Source organism: Lissotriton vulgaris, chromosome 5 (genome assembly GCF_964263255.1).
Source record: "Lissotriton vulgaris chromosome 5, aLisVul1.2, whole genome shotgun sequence".
NCBI classification, from domain to species: domain Eukaryota; kingdom Metazoa; phylum Chordata; class Amphibia; order Caudata; family Salamandridae; genus Lissotriton; species Lissotriton vulgaris.
In genome coordinates, this window is record NC_141693.1 from 1,563,200,628 (window position 1) to 1,563,221,286 (window position 20,659).

Consider the following 20,659-nt stretch of genomic DNA (forward strand, 5'->3'; position numbering starts at 1 on the left):
AGGGTGAGTGAGGGTGAGTGAGAGTGAGGGTGAGTGAGGGTGAGAGTGAGTGAGGGTGAGGGTGAGGGTGAGTGAGGGTGAGGGTGAGTGAGGGTGAGTGAGGGTGAGGGTGAGGGTGGGTGAGGGTGAGTGAGGGTGAGGGTGAGTGAGGGTGAGGGTGAGTGAGGGTGAGTGAGGGTGGGTGAGGGTGAGGGTGAGTGAGGGTGAGTGAGGGTGAGGGTGAGTGAGGGTGAGGGTGAGTGAGGGTGAGGGGTTGATGTTGAGGGGTTGAGGGTGAGAGGGTGAGTGAGGGGTTGAGGGTGAGTGAGGGTGAGGGTGAGTTAGGGTGAGGGGTTGAGGGTGAGTGAGGGTGAGGGGTTGAGGGTGAGTGAGGATGAGTGAGAGTGAGGGTGAGTGAGGGGTTGAGGGTGAGTGAGGGTGAGTGAGGGTGAGTGAGGGTGAGTGAGGGTGAGGGTGAGGGGTTGAGGGTGAGTGAGGGTGGGTGAGGGTGAGTGAGGGTGAGGGGTTGAGGGTGAGTGAGGATGAGTGAGAGTGAGGGTGAGTGAGGGGTTGAGGGTGAGTGAGGGTGAGTGAGGGTGAGTGAGGGTGAGTGAGGGTGAGTGAGAGTGAGGGTGAGGGTGAGTGATGGTGGGTGAGGGTGAGTGAGGGTGAGTGAGGGTGAGTGAGGGTGAGGGGTTGAGGGTGAGTGAGGGTGAGGGTGAGTGAGGGTGAGGGGTTGAGGGTGAGGGGTGAGGGTGAGTGAGGGTGAGTGAGTGAGGGGTTGAGGGTGAGTGAGGGAGGGGTTGAGGGTGAGTGAGGGTGAGTGAGGGTGAGTGAGGGTGAGTGAGGGTGGGTGAGGGTGGGTGAGTGAGGGTGAGTGGGGGTGAGTGAGGGTGAGGGTGGGTGAGTTAGGGTGAGTGAGGGTGAGTGAGGGTGAGTGAGGGTGAGTGAGGGTGAGTGAGGGTGAGTGAGGGTGAGTGAGGGTGAGGGGTTGAGGGTGAGGGGTTGAGGGTGAGGGGTTGAGTGTGAGGGGTTGAGGGTGAGGGGTTGAGGGTGAGGGGTTGAGGGTGAGGGGTTGGGGTTGAGGGGTTGGGGTTGAGGGGTTGAGGGTGAGGGGTTGAGGGTGAGGGACTGACTGCTGGCATCTGGCGAGAAAACTCTATGCAGCGGCAAAACAGCCTGAGCAGACCCAGCGGTGGCCATATCCAACGAAGGAGCGCACTGGCGGCGACGTCCTGCTTCAGGCTGGCTCTCCCAGGATGGTAGCCTGGTGCAGTGCAGTCCTATTGTGTTGCACCTCCGCCTCTGTCTAATCCCCGTTCTGCTATCTTGGAGCGAATGGCAGCATGTGAGGCCACCGGGCTAGATGACCGAAGGTCATGGCTCACCTGAGTTGCATGAGGGAGCTTACAGGCCGGAGAGAAATCGTGGCGCCTTTGGACTGGACTCAGCAGCCTCGACACTTGGGGAGGGGCAGAGGCAGCGAGTACACACTTTGGGGAGGATCCCCTTACTAACAGAGCACAGCAGAGGACGTGGTGCGGGCCGCTGCTCGGGCCCCCGTATACCAGAGCTGAACAGTGAGCACACACGGACGCTAGGAAGTGAGGCCAGAGATAATACGCTGCGCTTTGTCTATCTAAAAAAAAAAAACAAGCGAAAGGATCGGAGACACGGCGGGTAAAATAAACAAAAAAAGAAGCCGGAGGGAAGAGAGGGGAGGGGGGAGGAGAAATGCGACACGGCGGGAAGGGGAGGGGGCGGAGTGGGTCAAATCAACAAACAAGCCGGAGGGAAGAGAGGGGAGGGGGGAGGAGAAATGCGACACGGCGGGAAGGGGAGGGGGCGGAACGGGGGAGGGGGCGGAGAGGGGAGAGGTGCGACACGGCAGGCAGGCAGGGGAGGAGAGGAGGAGGGGGGAGGAGAGTAGGGGAGGCACGGCCTAGCGGCCGTGCAATCAAGTAGTGAGGGGGCGGAGCTGGGGGAGGCTGTGGAAGAGAGTAGGCAAGGCGACACGGCGGGAGGGGGCGGAGCGGGTAAACAAAGACGGACATGCACGCGCCCGTGACTTTTAAGGTCAATGCGCATGCGCATAAGCTTAATGCGCATGCGCATTGACCCTAAAAGTCACGGGCACTGCAAGCATGCGCATTGACCCTAAAAGTCACGGGCACTGCAAGGAATCGCCACGATTCCTTGCAGTGTGGATAAAGAGTGGATAACTCGCAATACTCTCGCCTTGCTCGATGCGCATGCGCATCGACAGGCGAGACCTAAAAAAGAATGTGGAATTAATATAGCCTTTATTGCTGGAGTAAACTGTGTGATCTTAGGCAAATACCTTATTTCACTGAGGGCCCTTCATATGAGAGTACCTTTAAATAAGTGAGCTGTTCAAAAACCTCTTTTGTGTTTAATAGCTTATAACTTTGCTCCACCTATAATACGAATCTAGGCAACATTTAAGGTATACGTGACAACTGGTTTGCCTCTTCATTACTTGTACGCAACGTCACCTGACGGGGCACAGGAAGGCTTCTCAGTCCATAGTTAAAAACTCACTTTTAATAAATAATTTTCAAATAAACTAGTGTACCTAAGGTGAAACGCTTACATGCGTTAAAGACATACAGTTCAGCCCTGCCACCCCCCCCTCCCCTCCCCATCTCCAATATTTCAGAAGCCCCGTTTCAGCTCAAGGCTAATGAATATCTGTGAGACACGGAGCCTCTGAGGCTCCTAATCACATTTTGGAGCGAGGGGGGCAACACCAGTTCGTGTCAGGCCACTGGTCAGACAATGTTTGTGGGAGAAACAACTGAAAACACTGTAGGAGCCACAGTGTAGGATAATCGATTGGAGCAAAGATTGAGAAGGAAGGCTGAGCTATGCAGTCCTGCGGGGAGGGAAGAGTTTAAACTGCAGAAGGCGCGGCCAGGACGAACTTCAACCGTAGACCGATGACCCGAGACTTTGAAAACGAGCCTCGTCACGGGCCAACTTGTGTCGCCGGAGAGACGAGACAGGAATGCAAATTCGGCAGACAAATGCAAACCAGTACACCCCTGAGAAGGGCGGGATAAATATTTGATGCTGTCCAAATGGGAAGTCACGGATGCAGAGGACTAATCCTGAAACAGAAAGCAGGCCCTTCAAGGGAAGTCTGGCCGCTTTTCATGCATGCGGCGCGAGGCTCCTTTCCTCTGCAGAGCGCGAGCTGCGGCCGTTATTACAACACAACTCACATGCCGAGCACGAGCAAGCGCTTGGATACTGTGTGTGCAAACACCGCACTGTGGAGAGCGGGAGAGACATCTTTTTTTAAATAATACAACTTTAGAAGCTAAAAAAACATTTTAACCAAGTCAAAACAGCTCACTTGTAAACAACCAGATTGCTCAACAAGCCTTTCACCGTAACACGGCGGGCAGGGGAGGGGGCGGAGAGGGGAGAGGTGCGACACGGCAGGCAGGCAGGGGAGGAGAGTAGGAGGAGGAGGGGGGAGGAGAGTAGGGGAGGCACGGCCTAGCGGCAGGCAGGCAGGCAGGGGAGGAGAGGAGGAGGGGGGAGGAGAGTAGGGGAGGCACGGCCTAGCGGCCGTGCAATCAAGTAGTGAGGGGGCGGAGTTGTGGGAAGGCTGAGAGAGAGAGTAGGCGGCTGGGGGCATGTGCACGCGCATTTAAGCTCAATGCGCATGCGCATTGAGCTTAAATTTATCGTGCACTGCAAGGAATCGCCACGATTCCTTGCAGTGTGGATAAAGAGTGGATAACTCGCAATAGTCTCGCTTGCTCGATGCGCATGCGCATCGACAGGCGAGACCTAAAAAGGCGGCAAAAGGGAGCGACAGCTAAGACAATTAGAAACCAAATTTATCCTTGAGTTAGACAGCAAGTGGCCACTGGGTTTAAACAACACAGAAGATATGTATACATTTCTTTAATGTCTGGTATTGTAGGATGGTTCACTGTGCAATGATAACAAACTAGTGTTGATATTGATCTACTGCTATGAATATTAAGAAAGGACCAAATGAATTTCCCTTTTTAACTTTTTTAAGACTGTTTTTTTTATATAATGACGTTTTTTAGCAAATGATTGTTTAATTTATATGAATTTTAATAGTATCTTCTCCAGATGGAATTTTTACTATTGACAATATTAATGCATGGTTGCTATGTAATTATATAAGTACTGGTCTTATTGTAAATAGTACTGCACTTTATATTTATATTCGCTGGTTTTGCACAATAAAGCATTAGATTGCACTTTAGAGATAAATTTGCACTTTAGAGATGAAATTCATTCTTGCACTTTTTTGGAATCATGTCCTGGATTTATCCCGAGAGATATTTGCTGTTTACAACTAAGCACTTTTTTGACAAAAGACAGAAGGGAAAATAAAAATTTCCCGTGGATTAATCCGGTTGAAAAATAGATTATTTATGTATTAATACATTTAAAATATGGTTCATCTGTTTATATTTTGTTGAAATGCACTGATTTTAAACTAGCATTACATGCATTATTTCCGATACGGATACTTGTGATTAAATCAGGAAAGAAGTCTGTTGTTTATGTTTAAGGGTCATGTGACCGGAACTAGTGAGAGTGGGTGTTCACCAAACACGTATATAAAAATACCAATGACGCAGTACTAAAGCTGTATGTGATCATGGGCTCTTGTAGCCCGAAACTTGTCGTTGTAGGCTGTGGTGAAATAAAGAACTGCTTTGCCTGAAGAGCTGTGGGGTTCGAGTCTCCTTCTTCGCCGCCGGCGCTGCGGGTTGGAAGTAGTTGGAGTTATACGTTGGATATTGTTTACGGAGGTCGGTTGCCTTCGTCACCAGACCCCCTCCCCAGAAGTTGGAAGCTGCCCTCAACCATATATAACTGTAAGCAAAGTGATACAAAGTCGAATAAAAATTGATAAATTAATTAATTGCACTAATAATCAGGCCCTCGAAATAGGCACCGTTATGGACAATACAAATACGTTTACCCTCCTGAAATGATAATGTGTGTTATGCCTCATTTGCTTTCATTTTTTTGTGCTTTTGTTGTAACCTAACGCTGTATTTAACAGGTGCTTACCCAGTGTCAGTTTTTCCTAGCGCATTAACCTTGGTTGGAGACACTACTGACAGCGATGTCCCTGGATTCGAACCGACGTCCTGGGGAGGAATGGGGGGGTGGGGTTCACGTGGCTCTTCACCAGCATGTACATTTTACCTATGGAGCAGTTACACCTGTAGACTGCTTTGACTTTGTGTATCGTGCTGCATGCGGCAGGGCAACAGTCACAATCTGAAACACCCCATAAACGAACGACAACGCAATGCCTTCAGGTGTTTCAGCTACCCGCCAAGAGTCAAGTATATAGGTACACACCTTTACTGTTTTAATTCGCAACAATCACACATCAGGGGAACAGGTTGTACCCGAAGCTAAAAATAGAAAAATAAAAGGAAGAAAAGATACAAACAAGAACATCCAGCCATCAAACTTTGTATTGTATTGTATTGTAAGGGGTGCTTATAGAGCGCACTGACACCGAGGGTTTCCTGGCGCTGGTTGGATGCAGAGGGGACAGGGGGACTTAGTTAGATTGGGGGAAGAGCCAGGTTTTTAAGGATTTGCGAAAAAGAATCAGAGAGTTGGAGATTTTAAGAGAAAGAGGGAAGGAGTTCCAAAGTTTGGGGGCCAGATATGCAAATCTCCGGCCTCCAGATCTGCAGAGTTTAAAAGAGGGGATGATCAAGAAGTGAAGATGGGAGGATCTCAGGTTCCGGGATGGGCAGTAGGGCCTGATGAGAGATTTCAGAAAGGCGGGACAGGGCCCCGCTAGCGCCTTGAAGGTGAGGCAGCCGATCTTAAAGGCCGCCCTCGAAGTGACAGGGAGCCAGTGCAGTTTGGAAAGGAGGGGCCTGGCGGATTGCCACTTCGAGATCCCAAGGGCCAGTCTCGCCGCTTGATTTTGAACAGCTTGCAGTCTGGCCAAAGATGTTTTAGGCAGACCGTGATAGATAGCGTTCGAAAAATCTAAGCGGGAAAGGACGAGGGCCATGATGACTTGCAGGAGGGCGTCAGGTGTAAGGAGGTAAGCCACTTTCCTAATCCTGCGTAGCTGGTAAATGCAGGAAGAGACCACCGTCCCTACCTGAGGCCCAAGGGATAGACCGGAGTCAATGGTGACCCCCAGACTCTTCACCGAGGCCACAGGGATGGGAGAGGGGCCAAGTTCCGCCAGCCAGAAGTGCGGCCCCCAGAAGGTGGCGCTCCTACCGGGAAGGAGGAGCTCCGTCTTACCGGGGTTCAGTTTTAGCTGGTTCTGGCCCATCCACTGGAGAATGTGGGACATGGCTGCCTGGAAGTTGGGAATAGCGGAAGGGGAATTAAGAGAAAAGATGAGTTGCAGGTCGTCCGCATAGTTAAAGACGGTTACGTCCCACTGCCTCAGAGAAAAAAGAAGGGGTCGAAGATAGAGGTTGAAGAGAAGAGGGGATAAAAAGGAGCCCTGGGGAACCCCACAGGGCGAGTGCTCCTTAGGAGCCCTGAAAGTGCCCAGGCTAAGGGTCTGAGACCTCCCGGTCAAGAAGGATTTGACCCAAGCCAGCGCCAGGCCTTGGATGCCAGCCTGCTCGACACGGTGGAGAAGGATGTTATGATCCACCGTGTCGAAGGCGGCTGACAGGTCTAATAGTACCAAGGCCTGGGGGGTACCCTTGTCGACGCCGTCTCTCATGGCGTCCAGCACGGCCAAGATCACTGTCTCCGTAGAGTGGCCGGGTCTAAAGCCGGCCTGGTTAGCCTCGAGAAAGTTGGAGCTCTCGATAAACTATGAGAGACAGGCGGTGACGTGGGCTTCCAGGATTTTAGAAAAGAAGGGCAAGAGGGAGATGGGGCGATAGTTCGCCGGGATGGCGGGGTCAGCCCCAGGTTTTTTCAGAAGAGGCACCAGCACGGCCTCCTTGAAGGAGCTCGGCACCGTGCCAGAAGAAAGAGAAGAGTTTAGCAGGGGGAGGATGCAGTCGGGTAGAGAATGGCAGATGTCCCGGAGTATGGAAGGGGGACAGCAGACGTCTGGGGATCCAGACTTAGTGCGAGAGGCCAGAGTGGCCAGAGATGTAGGATCTAAAAGAGGGAATTGTGTGAGCGAACTTTCCAAGTTAATAAAATAAATACAAAAAAACATAACAATTATAACTGAAAATACAGACAACCACCATTCCAGGGGCAAAAGCCCATTCAGTTCTGTGTGACTGAAGGTTTTATACCTCATGGAATTAAAAACCATTGGCAAATGAATATCATTTGATAATGGGGGTTGTTTCTGCAGCTTTTCCACAGCATGCAAATCGAATTACAGCCATATTTGTTTTTTTTTTAGGTGGGGGGGTTGAAGGAGCCTTTATTGTTGGAGAGTCTGCGCCATACACTACAGGGCGTATTTATCAAAGTTTGCTTTGCCCTTGCGCCACGCAGTGTAGTGCAAGAGCAATGCAAAATCTAGAATGATATTGCCGCGGTCTCCTCGTGTGACCCTGCGTGGCTTGGTAAATCTGGAGTTACGGGCTTGCATTACTTTGCCCCAGGGAAGTGTTCCATCCACCCATGGATTTTCGCACATTCCCAGATGTACCTAGGATTGTAAACCTGGGAATGTGTCAAAATGCTATTGCTTCCCATGGGAGGCGTAATGGGAGAAAGGTCTCAGAGGATTGTTTCTGTGCAGGGAGGTGTCCCTTTCTGCACAAAAACTATGCTGTCTGCAACGCAGACTCTCGTGCACCATGGCAGCAGTTTGTGCACCAGTGCAGTCAGAGAGCAGATTTGACCTATATTCAGAGCCAATGGGATTATGTGATTGTGAGGCCACTGTATTTTTCACATAACTATAAATCTTCTGCATCTGCCACATCATCGACTGCATAATCTGCAGATTTCAACAACAAAAAAATTTCTCTAGCTCAAATGGTTCAAAAGTTACAAAAAATGCAGCAAAACGTGTTGCTGCACAATGAAAGGCCCTCTGCAGAGCCTGACCGGTCACCTTTCTGTTGCTTACTGCTATATTTGGATGGTAGACTGGTACTAATGAGGTGCAACCAATGCCCAAACAGTGTTAACAATTGTAACAAGCATTGGCACAGGCAATCGGTCTCAGCAATCGGAATGCCTAATTACAGAGACAGTGAAAGGGGCGTTGCTTTTGCACAGCAAGTTTTTTATTTTGACTTTTTAATGAACTGGTGTGTGTATTGATGAGAAAAGATAGTGATTTGCAGAACAAGATGAGCTTTATATTTGCTTGCAGAGCTCTTTTGTTTGAAGCAATGATGCAGTGGACCTTGCAGCTGCCTCGAACTAAGACCTAAAAAACAGGGACTGTCACAGCAAATCTGGGGTCTCTGGTCACCTAAAGTTGCGTCTGCACAAGAATTTTGCAGCTGTTGTATATGGCCAAGATATTAAAATGTAAAACATATGCAAATTACAAATATGGAGATGACATCAAAAATGCTTGCTTGTAATACATGCACATTGGTATTTTGATAAATTGAAAACATTACTGAATATCAGTCTGTGTGTATAATCCTTAGAGGAGACACCATCAATACGCTGTCAATATTTTGGCTTGAATGCTGTATGAATCACGCCACAACTCACATGGTAACGATGAAAAAACACCTAATTTGGGGGGAAACATTTTGCACCACCCCTTTTTCTTTTGGTTATTAATTAAAGTTTTAGTGGTAACTAAAAGAAAATAAAACGTGCAAAAGTGTTTTTTTAAGTGGGCTAGGGAGCAGAGGCAGCACAGGTGAGGGTGAGGGGACAGGGAAGAAACAAAGGGGAGGATGGAGGAACAACAAAGCAATGTGGGAGAGGTTGGGGGTGTTAAAGCAATATGGTAGAGGATGTAAAAAGCAACGGGGCTGGAGGGAACGTGGAAAGCAACAAGGGGAGGAAGGGTGAGACTGAAAGAAATATAGGGGTTGGGAGTAAGTAGGGGTGGGGGAAGCAATGAGAGAAGCACACGGGCAAGCGAAAGAGGAAGAGGGCGGGGAGAAGCAGTTGGGCATTAAAGAGCAACATAGAGTGCAGAGTGAGAGATGTACAAGAGGTTTGGAAACACTCACGCGAAAGAAGCGCTTCGCACAAAATAAACACGCATTTGCAATGCAATAGGTCTCGCATTTACACGAGTTTGAGTATTGACATTGCAAATGACAATGCCTTTTATTTTTTATTCGTTTTTTAAAATATAAATCAAAGGCATTGTCATTTACAATACCAATAGCTTAAACTCGTGTAAATGCGAGACCTATTACATTGCAAATGCGTGTTCGTTGGTGGTGACCAAGGCACTAATATAAGTAAACATTTACTACAACGTGTTAAGTCTAGTGGTGGTACCCTGAGGTGACATCATTAATGCATCTGGACTTTCTCTTATGTGGTAAAGCAGGGCCAGGGAGTCGAGCAGACCGCAGGAATGTTGGGGGGGAGGGGGTGAAGGGTTAACGAAGAGATGGTTATGAGTGCGGGGGCGAGGGGCAAAGAGCATTGTGGCCACGGGGAGATAGGTCGGGAGTCAGTGCAGTAATGAGTACAGATGCTGTGGTGGGTGGGATTCAAAGATAAGAGGGGGTGGGGGCACGCTTGCAGTAATGAGTAAAGATGCAGCATGGGCGGGTCTAGGCTCATGGCGGCCCTGGGCAGGGAGCGTAGGTAGGGAGCCCCGTGAGAGGGGGTCCGGGCGAGGCGGAGCGCAGAGGCCAGTGAAGGGGGGGTCAGGGTGTTTGGAAGTGGAACAGAGCCGGAGGCTGCCAAATCCCTGCCAGGGGCCGCCACGCAAATAATTATCCATCCTCAGAGGATTATTATATTAAGGATATATATTGACGTATTGGCCCGTGGGGTTTGGTGACCCTGTGCAGGTGCACAGCTTGCACATGCCTAAGGCCGCCCCTGGATGTAGTGGGGTGAGGTTCGGGGACATGGTGCGGGCGCTGTCTATGCAGTAATGAATATAGATGCTGTGGGGGGCGGGACTGGGGGATAAGAGGGGGTGGGGGCACCCTTTCAGTAATGAGTACAGATGCTGTGGGGTGGGGTTTGGGGATATGAGGGGAGTGGGGGCCACCCTTGCAGTAATTAGTACAGATGCTGTGGGGTGGGGTTCGGGGCTAGGAGGGGGGTGGGGGGTGGGGGCCACCCTTCCTGTAATGAGTACAGATGCTGTGTGGGCAGGGTTCGGGGATAAAAGTGGGGCACCCTTGCAGTAAGGTTCCTGTCTAACGAATCTGGAGTGCTGGCTGCCCGCTCTGAGCAGAGAGGATGTCTCTAATTCCACTGCATTGAGGGCGGGGGAGGGGGGTCCTGCCCCCTCATGGTCTTGAGGCGAAGCAAATGCCGCAAGCAGGAGGGTTGTAGTTACCATGGTCCCACCCCAAGTCCTTAACGAGGAGTGGACAAGGCTCAGGCGAAGGATTGCCCCCTATGTATGATGGCACCTGTGCTTTGGCATGTGTATAGTGCCCTGTATCACTCACTTGGCACCTCGGCGCTTTACTCATCTGGGTGCTCTTTTAATCTGGTCCAGTGTGTGGTTCTTTGTGCTCGCTTGAGATAGTCCTTCTTGTTTGTGTTTGGTTACTTGAATTGTAAATTCTTTGATCCTGTGAACATTTTGTAGCGCTTCGTGCGGGTGTGTACGGACACCGAGGGGTCTGTCACTTGTCATGTGCTGGGTGGTCGGTAGAGCGCTGCCCACTGCATACTGTCTTGCTGACCGGTCTGTGGCTGCCATGCTCTGCGCATGCGTGAGCGGTGGGATTAAGCTGATTTAAGCTGTAAGGCGCTATGGTGGATGTTTGGTAGGTGAACCCGCTGCAGTCGCAGAGTTTTGCTTGATCTCTGGTTTTGGTCTCATGAGGTGGGATGAGGGCAGAGATGCTGTGTACTGGGTGTTGGTACTACTCTAAGGCCCTAAGCATACATGCCAACATTTTAGGACAGGGACGTGGGAGATTTAAAGTAAACCAGACGGCAACCAGTGGTGTGCGCGCAAGGAGCAGACATGGGAATCGAAACCAGTGGTGCACGCGCACCACAGAGGAGAGGGGGAGACTGTTGTCTGTGCCGCGCTAATGCGCGTACTAGACACCGGTGGGAATGGGCGGAGCAAAGGAGGGACATGCGCCCGCCTTTGCCCAATTGTGTGCCTTTTTTTTAAAAAAAGACACGCAAATCCCAATGGCAGCCGGTGAGAGCAAAACCATACTCATGAGCGTGTGGTCAGCTTTCAAAACCCCCTTACAAGAGGTCTAGTGCTGCGCACTGCAACGCTAGGCGCGAGACTGAAAAAGTTGCGCTTGAGAAGAAACCAGTGGAAGCAGTGATGCCAGCCAATCAGATGGTAAAGAAGTAATGCTCCTAAAGCAGGGGCAGCTCCTCCGTAATGGCGGAGGAGCATCCCCCACTCATCAGTCAGTCAGAGAAAAATAAAGTGATAATGAAACATTATCAATTTATTTTTCTTTGACTGATTCTGACATGCTTGCAGGGCCTGGCCATGACAGGTAGGTGGTGGCACTTAGAAGTAAGTGTGCATGTATGTTTGGCCAGCCGCCCTAGGCCAGCCAAACATACCATGCGCATTTCAATTTCTCCAACCGTTTACAGCCAGAAATGCCGCAGGCTCACAGGCAGTGTCTGAGCAGCAGAGCAGGCCGCTAAGACCAATCCTGGCGCTGCTCTCCCAGAGACTGCAGGGAAAGCTACGAGGCTGTGGTGGCCGTCGGCGTTGAAGGCTGTGTGGCAAAGGTACATTTTTTTTAAATTATTATTTCACCTTCGCCCGGCTGTCCGTTCCTCCACTCCCACCTTTGTGCTGTGATGGCCGCCACTGTCCAAAAGAAGGGCAAACAGTAGATTGATAAGCTGAGACAAATAGGAAGAAGGCAAATTAGACTGCCAAGGAAAGCCAACCAATGTTAAGCAATGGTGAGGACCCAAGCCACTCGATGTTCTTGTTAAGCCACAATAAGCATTGCAACCTACAGCACATACACTCTCTAGTAGGCTTGAGCAAAAAAAGGGGAAAAGTAGGTTCCTGAATGTGAGCAGTGGAAGGATGCAAGTCATTCAACCAACACTTTGAGTGACCATAACATGGTTAATATAACCATCTCATTACAACCTCCTGTTACTGAGTCCTGGTCTCTAGTTAATAAAGGAATTTCTATTAATTGTAAGTCTGGAAGATGCTTCTGGGATTTTAGCACCGTGAGGGATGTTCAAAGTATTCTTGCCCAAACTTTACTTGAACTAGATGAATGGCAGGGTACAGAGTTTTCTCATTTTGAAATCCTTCTGCAGAAGCTTACCATGACAGCAAAGAAAAATAGAAATCCTAAGAATCCCCTACTCCCTCCAACTATATTATTACCTTTAAATAAGGAAATAAATAAACTTGTGAGGCAACAGTACCTTAATAGAACTAGAGAAAATGAACGTAAGTTAGCCTTACTAAAAAGAAGGAGGAATAAACTAAAAAACTAAATAAAAAAAGAAAAAGAAGACTCTCTCTGGATAAGGTTACGAGAGGCCTCGACCTTTAACAAATCTAGAGAATTTTGGTCTATAATAGGGAAGGGATGTGGAGCAAGAACTTCCCCCATCCCAATCTCTATTGCGGAAGAAGCCTGGATAACATTTATATCCAGCCTATATGCTTCTAATGGGGTGGAGGATAATAACTGGGATCCAGCCCCGAATGGAGAGCGTAACATAGAACTCCCGACCGAGAAATCCATAGCATCCGTGATAAAGAGTAGGCGCTCTTCCGGAGCTATGGGCCCGGATGAATTGCCCATGTCAATAATCAAGCAGGATGTTACCTCCTGGAGCAAGATCCTACTACCAGTGTTTCAAGCATGCTTCAATTCTAGATTAGTACCCAATTCTTGGAGGGGAAGCATATTGATTCCCATATTTAAAAAGGGAGAGCGGGACAATCCTAAGAATTATCGTTTAATAGCTCTTTTGGATTCAATAGGAAAAATTTTCGCTAAATGTATTTTATTGTTAATCATGAAATGGATAGAATTAAATGGTATTTTACCCATGCAGCAAACAGGATTTCGTAAAGAGCATGGTACTCTTGATAATTTGACTTCATTACAGGTGATTGTAGACAAATATGTACGTGTCCGAGGTGGTGGTATATATGTAGCATTTATCGACTTCTCCACGGCGTTTGACAAGGTAGATCGTCCAACGCTGTGGAGAAAGCTTGCTGCATTGGGCATGCCAATACAGTTACTGGAATTGGTAAAATCTCTTCACTCCAACACGTGGTGTAAGGTGCTACAAGGCGGTGAAAGGGGTCTTTCTCAATCTATCCCTTCCCCGAATGGGTTAAAACAAGGATGTATTTTGGCCCCTATATTGTTTTCTTTATATACGGCAGATCTACCTTCTTGCATAGCAGCTGGTGGGGGATTAGCACCTAAAATTGGAGGGTTACCTATATCGGTCCTAATGTATGCGGACGATATACTTGTTTTAGATCTAACCCCGAAGGGCCTGTCTAACCGCCTGCATGCATTAAACCTATTTGCAGAAGCGCATTATATGAGGATCAAAGCTTCAAAAAGCAAAATTACGTGCATATTTGGGAAGAAAAAATGCAGGTCTGAAAATTATAATTGGATAGTAGGTGGACAGAAACTAGAGGTGGTCAAAACCTACACCTTCTTAGGAAAAATAATTGCTGCTAATTTAAGTGAGAACCCCCATATAGAGCACAATTCTCGTAAAGCACTTGCCCATGGCATGGGACTGTGTTCCTTGTACAATGCTACAGGGAAGAGACACTTTACACTATTTCTAGATGTATTTAAAGCTAAGATACCTGCAACTCTACTATATGGAATTGAATTAGTAGAGTTAAAACACTGGGGATTCTTGCAAAAAATAGAAGGAAAGGTACTAAGAAAAATCTCTTCTCTCAATACAGCCTGCTCTGTTTCCTCATGCAGGCTGGAATTCGGACTGCGAAGTGGTTGGGTCCAGGGGTTGACTGCCCTCGTAAGATGGGTGGCCTGTCTGGTTAGAGGTAAAACTGTTTCCCTACGAGAAGCTATTAAAAGGGAACTCTTGGGCGACTTCAATGAGTTCTCTTTATTAGTAAAAAACTTTAGAAAAGCAGTAAGTTTATTAGAACTGGATGCAAATACCTTGTTTTTACTTGATCCCGCTGAGCTCAAGGCGAAACTAAAATGTGCATCCTGGGAACTGTGTTATAAATTGGATATTGTTGCCCAACCAAGGAAAAAAGAAAGACAATGTCTGTTAAATACATATATATTAAAGCAGGCCCAACAATACCTTACTTGGAATATTCCTCACAGAGTCCGTAGGTTATGGTACCTCGTAAGACATGATTTGCTCCCACTAAAATTCCTCTTTGCAAAGTGGTATGGTGTATCTCCTATGTGTAATCTCTGTCATAATGCTGTACAGGATCGTAACCATGTCTTGTTTGTTTGTACTGCACTACGTCCATTACGCCTCAAATGGTTAAAACCAATCTGTCTACAATTAGGAATTTTAAATGTAAAAACTTTTTTCCATGCACTTTATTGTCCGCCAAATGAAATGTTTTGCTACAGAATTTTTAATTTTTTTAAAAGCTTTTTAGATATTTATTAATAATACATAGGGAGATGTTTGATGATTATCCGTCCAATGTTAGGATGTGTTACTTTACCTGTACTCGTCTGTAAGATTTTATGGCATGTAAATTTTGTGTATTGTGTGTTTATTTTATGTGGCCCTCATTGAGAGCCAAAACATAATAAACTTTGAACTGAACTGAACCAACAGGATGGATAAGAGGCTATGCTATAGGGATGGGACAAACACAGAAGGAGGAAGGAAAGCCACTGTGTAAGAAGCAAGCAAATGAGAGCGACAAGAAAGCCACCAATCCTAACCACCTGGATGGCTCAAAGTCCACTGTAAGCTATTGGTATGGTCCACAAGAGGTAGTTTGACAAGACAGCTAAAAGCTGTCCGCAGGCGAGAGCAAAACAGCACCAACATCATTAGGGTATCACCAGGCACCGAGGATCCCAAACGTGCATGCAACTACTACCAACTAAAGATAATGACTTCTAAACGCTAAACCTTACCCCTAACTCCGACAAGGAAAACTAACAGAAATACCACAACACAGCTACTTATTTAGCAACATAGAGCTTTAGAAGAATACAAACCCCGCCGATGAGAACTGCTTTATAACTTAGGGCAGCAAGTTGGCATGGATGCGGTGATCCCCTCACCACACACTTGCCATTCACGGAGGCTGGGCTAGAAGGGTGCACCTGCCAAGGATAACACACACTAGACATCAACCTGGGATTCTGGGAGGACATCATCAGCATCCCCAATGGGTAAGCCACAGATTGTAGACCAAAGTTCGTACAAAACCCTAAGACCCCAATAATAGACAAATATCCAGAAACGTGAGATTTTAAGGTATGGATAAAGAGCATGTTTGTTTTTTATCTTGGCACATATATAACACTTGTGTGAAACATGTCGAACTATTCTCATGTGAGATATGGGGGCAGGGTTGCGCAAATTTTGTATCAGTGGTGAACATGCTAGCACGTGGCCGTTTTTCGACTCTTATAACTCGTGAACGTGAGTGTTGGGCACTTTTCCATACCAATTTGATCGATAAAAAACTGTGTATGGAATTTCCAGAAGGAAGCATACTTTCGCACATGTTAGAAAATCAGAGTACACCAGTTTTAACTATATGTTTAAAATGTATGATTTGCTCACTGATGACAAACCGACTTACTTCTTCACCCGTATACTATCTATAACTTAAGTTAAAATTAATAACTTAAGTATTGGAATCTTCGGTAGGCAGGATGTTGCAAATATATTATTGTTTGTGTTCCGACTTCAAAAAAGGTCAACTACCCACTGGAAAAGCAGTTTGTATTTACATTTCAGTTGCACAGGTATTTATTGTTCATACTGTATTCTTTATCCGTGGTTTGCTTACTTACTGTCAGCCTTCTAGGTCATGTAAGGCCCTTCGGCTTTGCACAATATGTATGTGAAGCGCTCTGATACCTACGGGTCTAGCTAGCGCTATACAAAAGTTTAAAAATAAAATAAGTAAAAAATAAACTGTTTATGGAGTATGTATTCATGTATAAGACATTAGTGCGTGGCACTCACAGCTGCCCTTACTCAACCCTTCGTGCCTTGACACGCAGACAAAAGTGGTCCCCAACTTTCCTCGGGACCGCCTGTCTGTCCTCACCTGAGTCTGCCGAGAAGTCTGTCCACGGGGAGCAGTTCAGCTCTCGAACAACCTGCAGCGGGGGAGTGTGGGCGGGGTTGGAGGAGGAAGGGTGGGTGGCGTAGGGTCCTGTTGGGTGAGGGGAGCTAATGGCCGCAGAGGTGCTGAATGTCACAGAGGGGTGTCAGATTGTAAAATGTACCTAGAGGTGGGAGGGGGCGGGCAGGGTCCTTCTTCCTGCCAGCAGAGTTGTATGGACTCGCCCTGCCCCCACAGCATGGTTCTAATATTTGACCCTTGAGGCCGGGCTGCAGCGCCCCTCCTCCCAGCACACACACACACTCCGCACGGCCCGGGCAGGGTCAAACCACATCTCTTTATCTCCCAGGTCAGGGCCCCTCGGACTCATGAACACCTCCGCCCCCAGGGTAACATCTGCTGAACTTTAAACAAACAGACAAGGCCCAGGGAGGGGCCACTACGCCACTGCGCACCCATCCCCCGCTCTCCCATTCTTCATCACTCCCCTCATCATCCTCGCTGACATTTCTGCTGTCCTTATTTAACTCATTACTCCTGTCCTGTTTCTCTAACTCGTTCTGCCTGTCTTTGTCTTCAGTTTTAATTCGGTCTTTCCTTCTCTCATTCCAGGTCGTTTCCTTTATGTCTCTCGGCTAGACCTATACTTCTTTTCTACCCTTCGGGTTCTTGTCATGCACTTTATGCCAATGTTAGGCCGAATTCACCCCCCTCCCCAAATTCCTTTAAATTCCGTGTTGCAAAAACACTTGTTAAACGCAGCGAGGCTAGCTGCCTCCTCGGTGGTTTTAAACCAGGATTTATATCCAGATGACTGAGACAGCCACGCTGCAAACAGAGGACAATGCTCTGGGCTTCTACATGGCACGATGGTGGAGCCTGGCGCCCGCTGCTCAGACCCCACTGGATGCCCTCCTGCATCTGGACAGCAAGCCCAGCCAGGTAAAAAAAAAAAAAGACAAATCTCTGGGCAAGAACTTGACCTTAAAGGCACACGTAAGTGCATGAGCGAAAAGTGCACGCGTCCAAATAACCCGACTCTGGAGAATGAAGCATCTCCTACCTATGATGACCACTGTACAATAGTAGTTCAATCTCTAGACCTCTTGAGACTCCACTACGGCCCACGCAGCTACACTTCTAGGCGCTGCTCCCCTTCTTCGGGGTTCCAGAATATCGGACACCTCTCCGGAATTGTATTCTCTCTGAATTTGCTGCCCATAGACGCCAGAAGTGTGCTCAAGGCTGCTTGTATCGCTCTCAAAACTCTCCATGGAGAAGAACGTTACTGCCCAGCGCCATGTCTGGAGCTTCAAGGCAAGTTACGGCTCCTTCTCACCCCCCCCCCCCCCCCCCCCTCTTCAAGAAGTCAAAAGCGCTACTCCAATCATTCTCTGGGAAGCGCCCTGAAACGCTGGACTCCATTGCTCCAACCATTAGGCCTAACACTTTGTATAACCTTTTTAAATGCGACGTTAAGCGGTATTTTCACACGGACAATGCTACATAAATAAAAGTAAAACGAACACATATCTCTCCCCTCTCTCCAATTCCTGACCCACTTTCCCCCTCTTCTCCAACCAGTGAAAAGGCACTTCCCGTACCCCCACCAACCACCCTGTCCAGAGCTCCCCATATGTCAAGTGTCATCTTACCCACTCCACTCTGCCACCCCTCTTATATGCCACCCACCTCACTCCGCCTCCACCCACATCAGCTGCTTGCAGCTCCACTCTCTCTAGACGCTGAAGTACAAAGCTTATTCCATACGTCGATAGATGTCTCCTAGATATTCTGGAGTGCGACATCTTGACCCCCAACCTGTGCGGCTCTGCTTCACTCCAGCCACTGCCCAGTCACGCTTAACTTCTCGCGATATGTCTGTCAGGTCCACTGCTTCTCTATTCTCCAAATGCGCAGCTCTGTAATGCCGCACATGCGAATTCGTCGCCTTGAGACGTGTACGACTTGCAGATTCAGAGTGGCGCCTGCTTCTCGCAGTTACCCAGTTCAGTGTCACCCTGTTTCTCTGACTTTAGCCGTCTCTGTATTTGCTGCACTCTACCCCTTGATTTCATTCGGTCTTTCTGTGTCGTCATCACTGTTGCCCTAAGGCCTTCCCTGCCCGGGGCCTAAGTACGTTTCACTCATAGCGCCTGCGCTCTGCATTGTGTCACTCGTCTCTTTTCTCGCATCGACACTTGCGGTGTCAGTCTGTCTATCCGTGCAACGCTGCCCTTCCCGCTCTGTATTTTCACAACCTCTCTCAGTTTCTGGGAGTCTTCAACCTGTCACTTCTCTGGTTTCCTCTTTTAAGGTCTTATCTGTCTCTTCCAACGATGCACAGGTTTTTCCTTCAGTTGTGACTGTACCTTCTCTTCAGTGACACCCTGTTCCAGGAGGGTCCCCTCTCTCTTGCACCCAGTGTCTCGGCTTATAATTCTCTCAGCAACTTGCTATCGTCTCCCAGCGCCCCCTGTCCTCGAGGGGATGTCTATGGTTGTCTCTTTCTCTGTGTCACTCTTTGACTCTTTCGGTGTTCCCATGTCTCTTTCTCTCGGAGTCTCTGCTTCTCTTTTTGGAAGTTCCCCCTTCTGTCACCTTACTTAAGCCTCCCTCGGAGTAACTCTACCTCACTGCGTGCATTTGGTCCCATAGTCTCGGCGTCACTTTGTCCTGTTCTCCGAGTGTCACTCTGTCTCTTTCTTCCATTGCCACTCTGACCCGTCTCTCCAGGTCGCACTCTGCCTCTTGTACTCAGTTGCCTCAGTGTGATCCAGTCACACTAAGTCTGCCTGCTTTCCTCTTTCTCTCCGCGTCCTCCGTTCCAGTGTTTCGCCTTGATGTCACTCTGCTCATCCGTCTTATTCCCAATGCTGTCCCTTACGCTCCCCTCTGTGCCAAACGGCGTCTTTCTTCCAGTGCCAAAGTCTCTTTTATCTTAGTGTCCGTGTTGGTTTTTCTTTTCCTCCTCTTTTCATCCACCTCTCTCAATAGCCTCCTGTTGTGTTTCTTCCTCGAAGCGCCTCGCTGGCCTCCCCTGTCTCCTCCCTCAGTGTTCTGAATGTTTCTCAGTGACCCGCGTGTGTCTCCTCGCGTGCGCCACATTATGGGGCCGTGGCCCCCTGTCCTTGCCATCTCTCTGTATCGTCCCGTCTCTTTCTCTGCCGTCGTTCTCACAGGTACCCTGACTCACTGCATGTCTCTTCAACTCTATGTCTCTCCATCAGTTTTTGCATGTTTCTCGGTGTCGCCGTGCGCGTCTCGGGGTTATTAACCCCCTGTCTCCTTCGAACAGTGTCCCACTAAGTGCCACTGTGACCCGCCCCGTGTCCCTGTCACCGTGGCCCGCTCCTCTGTTTTGTTTTACCACCTTCTCTCTATCTGTCCTTGCCTCCCTGTTAATCTCAGCCTCTTTCCTGTCATGCCTCTTGGCCTCATGCAGTCCTCCCCACCTCAGATCCCTGCTGTCTTACTCCCTCGCGCAAAAACGCACGCGCGCGCGAGCACGCTCGGATCTTTCTCACGCTGTCCCTTTCGCTCTCCATCACTTGTGTGTCTCTCATTCCTTCATCCCGGGCCTCCTCTGACCCGACTCCCACACACGCCTCGACTTCACAGGCTTTCGGGCCCCTTCTCACTCTGCAAACTCTTTGATCGATGTTGTAACTTAGGGTCTCTGAGTAACAACTTTTTTTTCGCCCCCACCCTACCTTTCTCGCCTGTCCCATATCTTTTAGTGCGTGCGTTTTTAAACAAAAATGTTTATTGGAGTGGGGAGTGCGTGTCGAAGGTTTCCTCCACAGTAACAAATACCTCCTCCACTTCTGTTTCACCCTGCATCTTCTCCACCCCCATTCCCCACATGGCGCCCTCGTGTGCCCCGCAGCGCTGTGCCCCACCTCACCATTCTCGGAGCCGGTGGAGGTCTCGCAGTCAGAGATGACCTGCTGGGGCTTCCGCTGCTTCCGCCTGGACATCTCCCTCCCGTGGGGCCCCGCTCTCGTCGCACCCAGGGTGCCCCCCGGATGCAGTGGGTGCTGCCTGAGGCGTCGGGTCGCGTTCAGTTAGCTCCGCACTCTCTACTGCGAGAAGCGCTGAAAGAGGATCCTGTCCCCTCCCAGCAGCCTCCTCCAGGCCCTATTGTGCACCCAAAGAGGGCAGCTAATCCCCCACCCCACCCTCCGGGGCCCTCGCTGGCAGGAGGAGGGGGGCGTTAACCCTTCCCCTCCTGACCTCCCCCAGGCCTGGCAGCCGGCCGGTGAGCCCCAGTTTGGAATAGGTGGGATTTCCGAAACAGCCGCC

The 20,659-nt window shown here is 49.0% G+C and overlaps 1 protein-coding gene across 1 annotated transcript in view; it reads right to left on the reverse strand.

The window, feature by feature from the left end:
- Positions 1-20,414, reverse strand: part of SALL2 (spalt like transcription factor 2) — a 144,204-nt gene extending 123,790 nt beyond the window's left edge. Inside the window, exon 1 of the mRNA XM_086923637.1 lies at positions 20,262-20,414. Within this exon, the coding sequence (XP_086779763.1) occupies positions 20,262-20,334 (73 nt within the window). The 5' untranslated portion in view covers positions 20,335-20,414. The remainder of the gene's footprint in view (positions 1-20,261) is intronic.
- Positions 20,415-20,659: the final 245 nt, after the last annotated feature.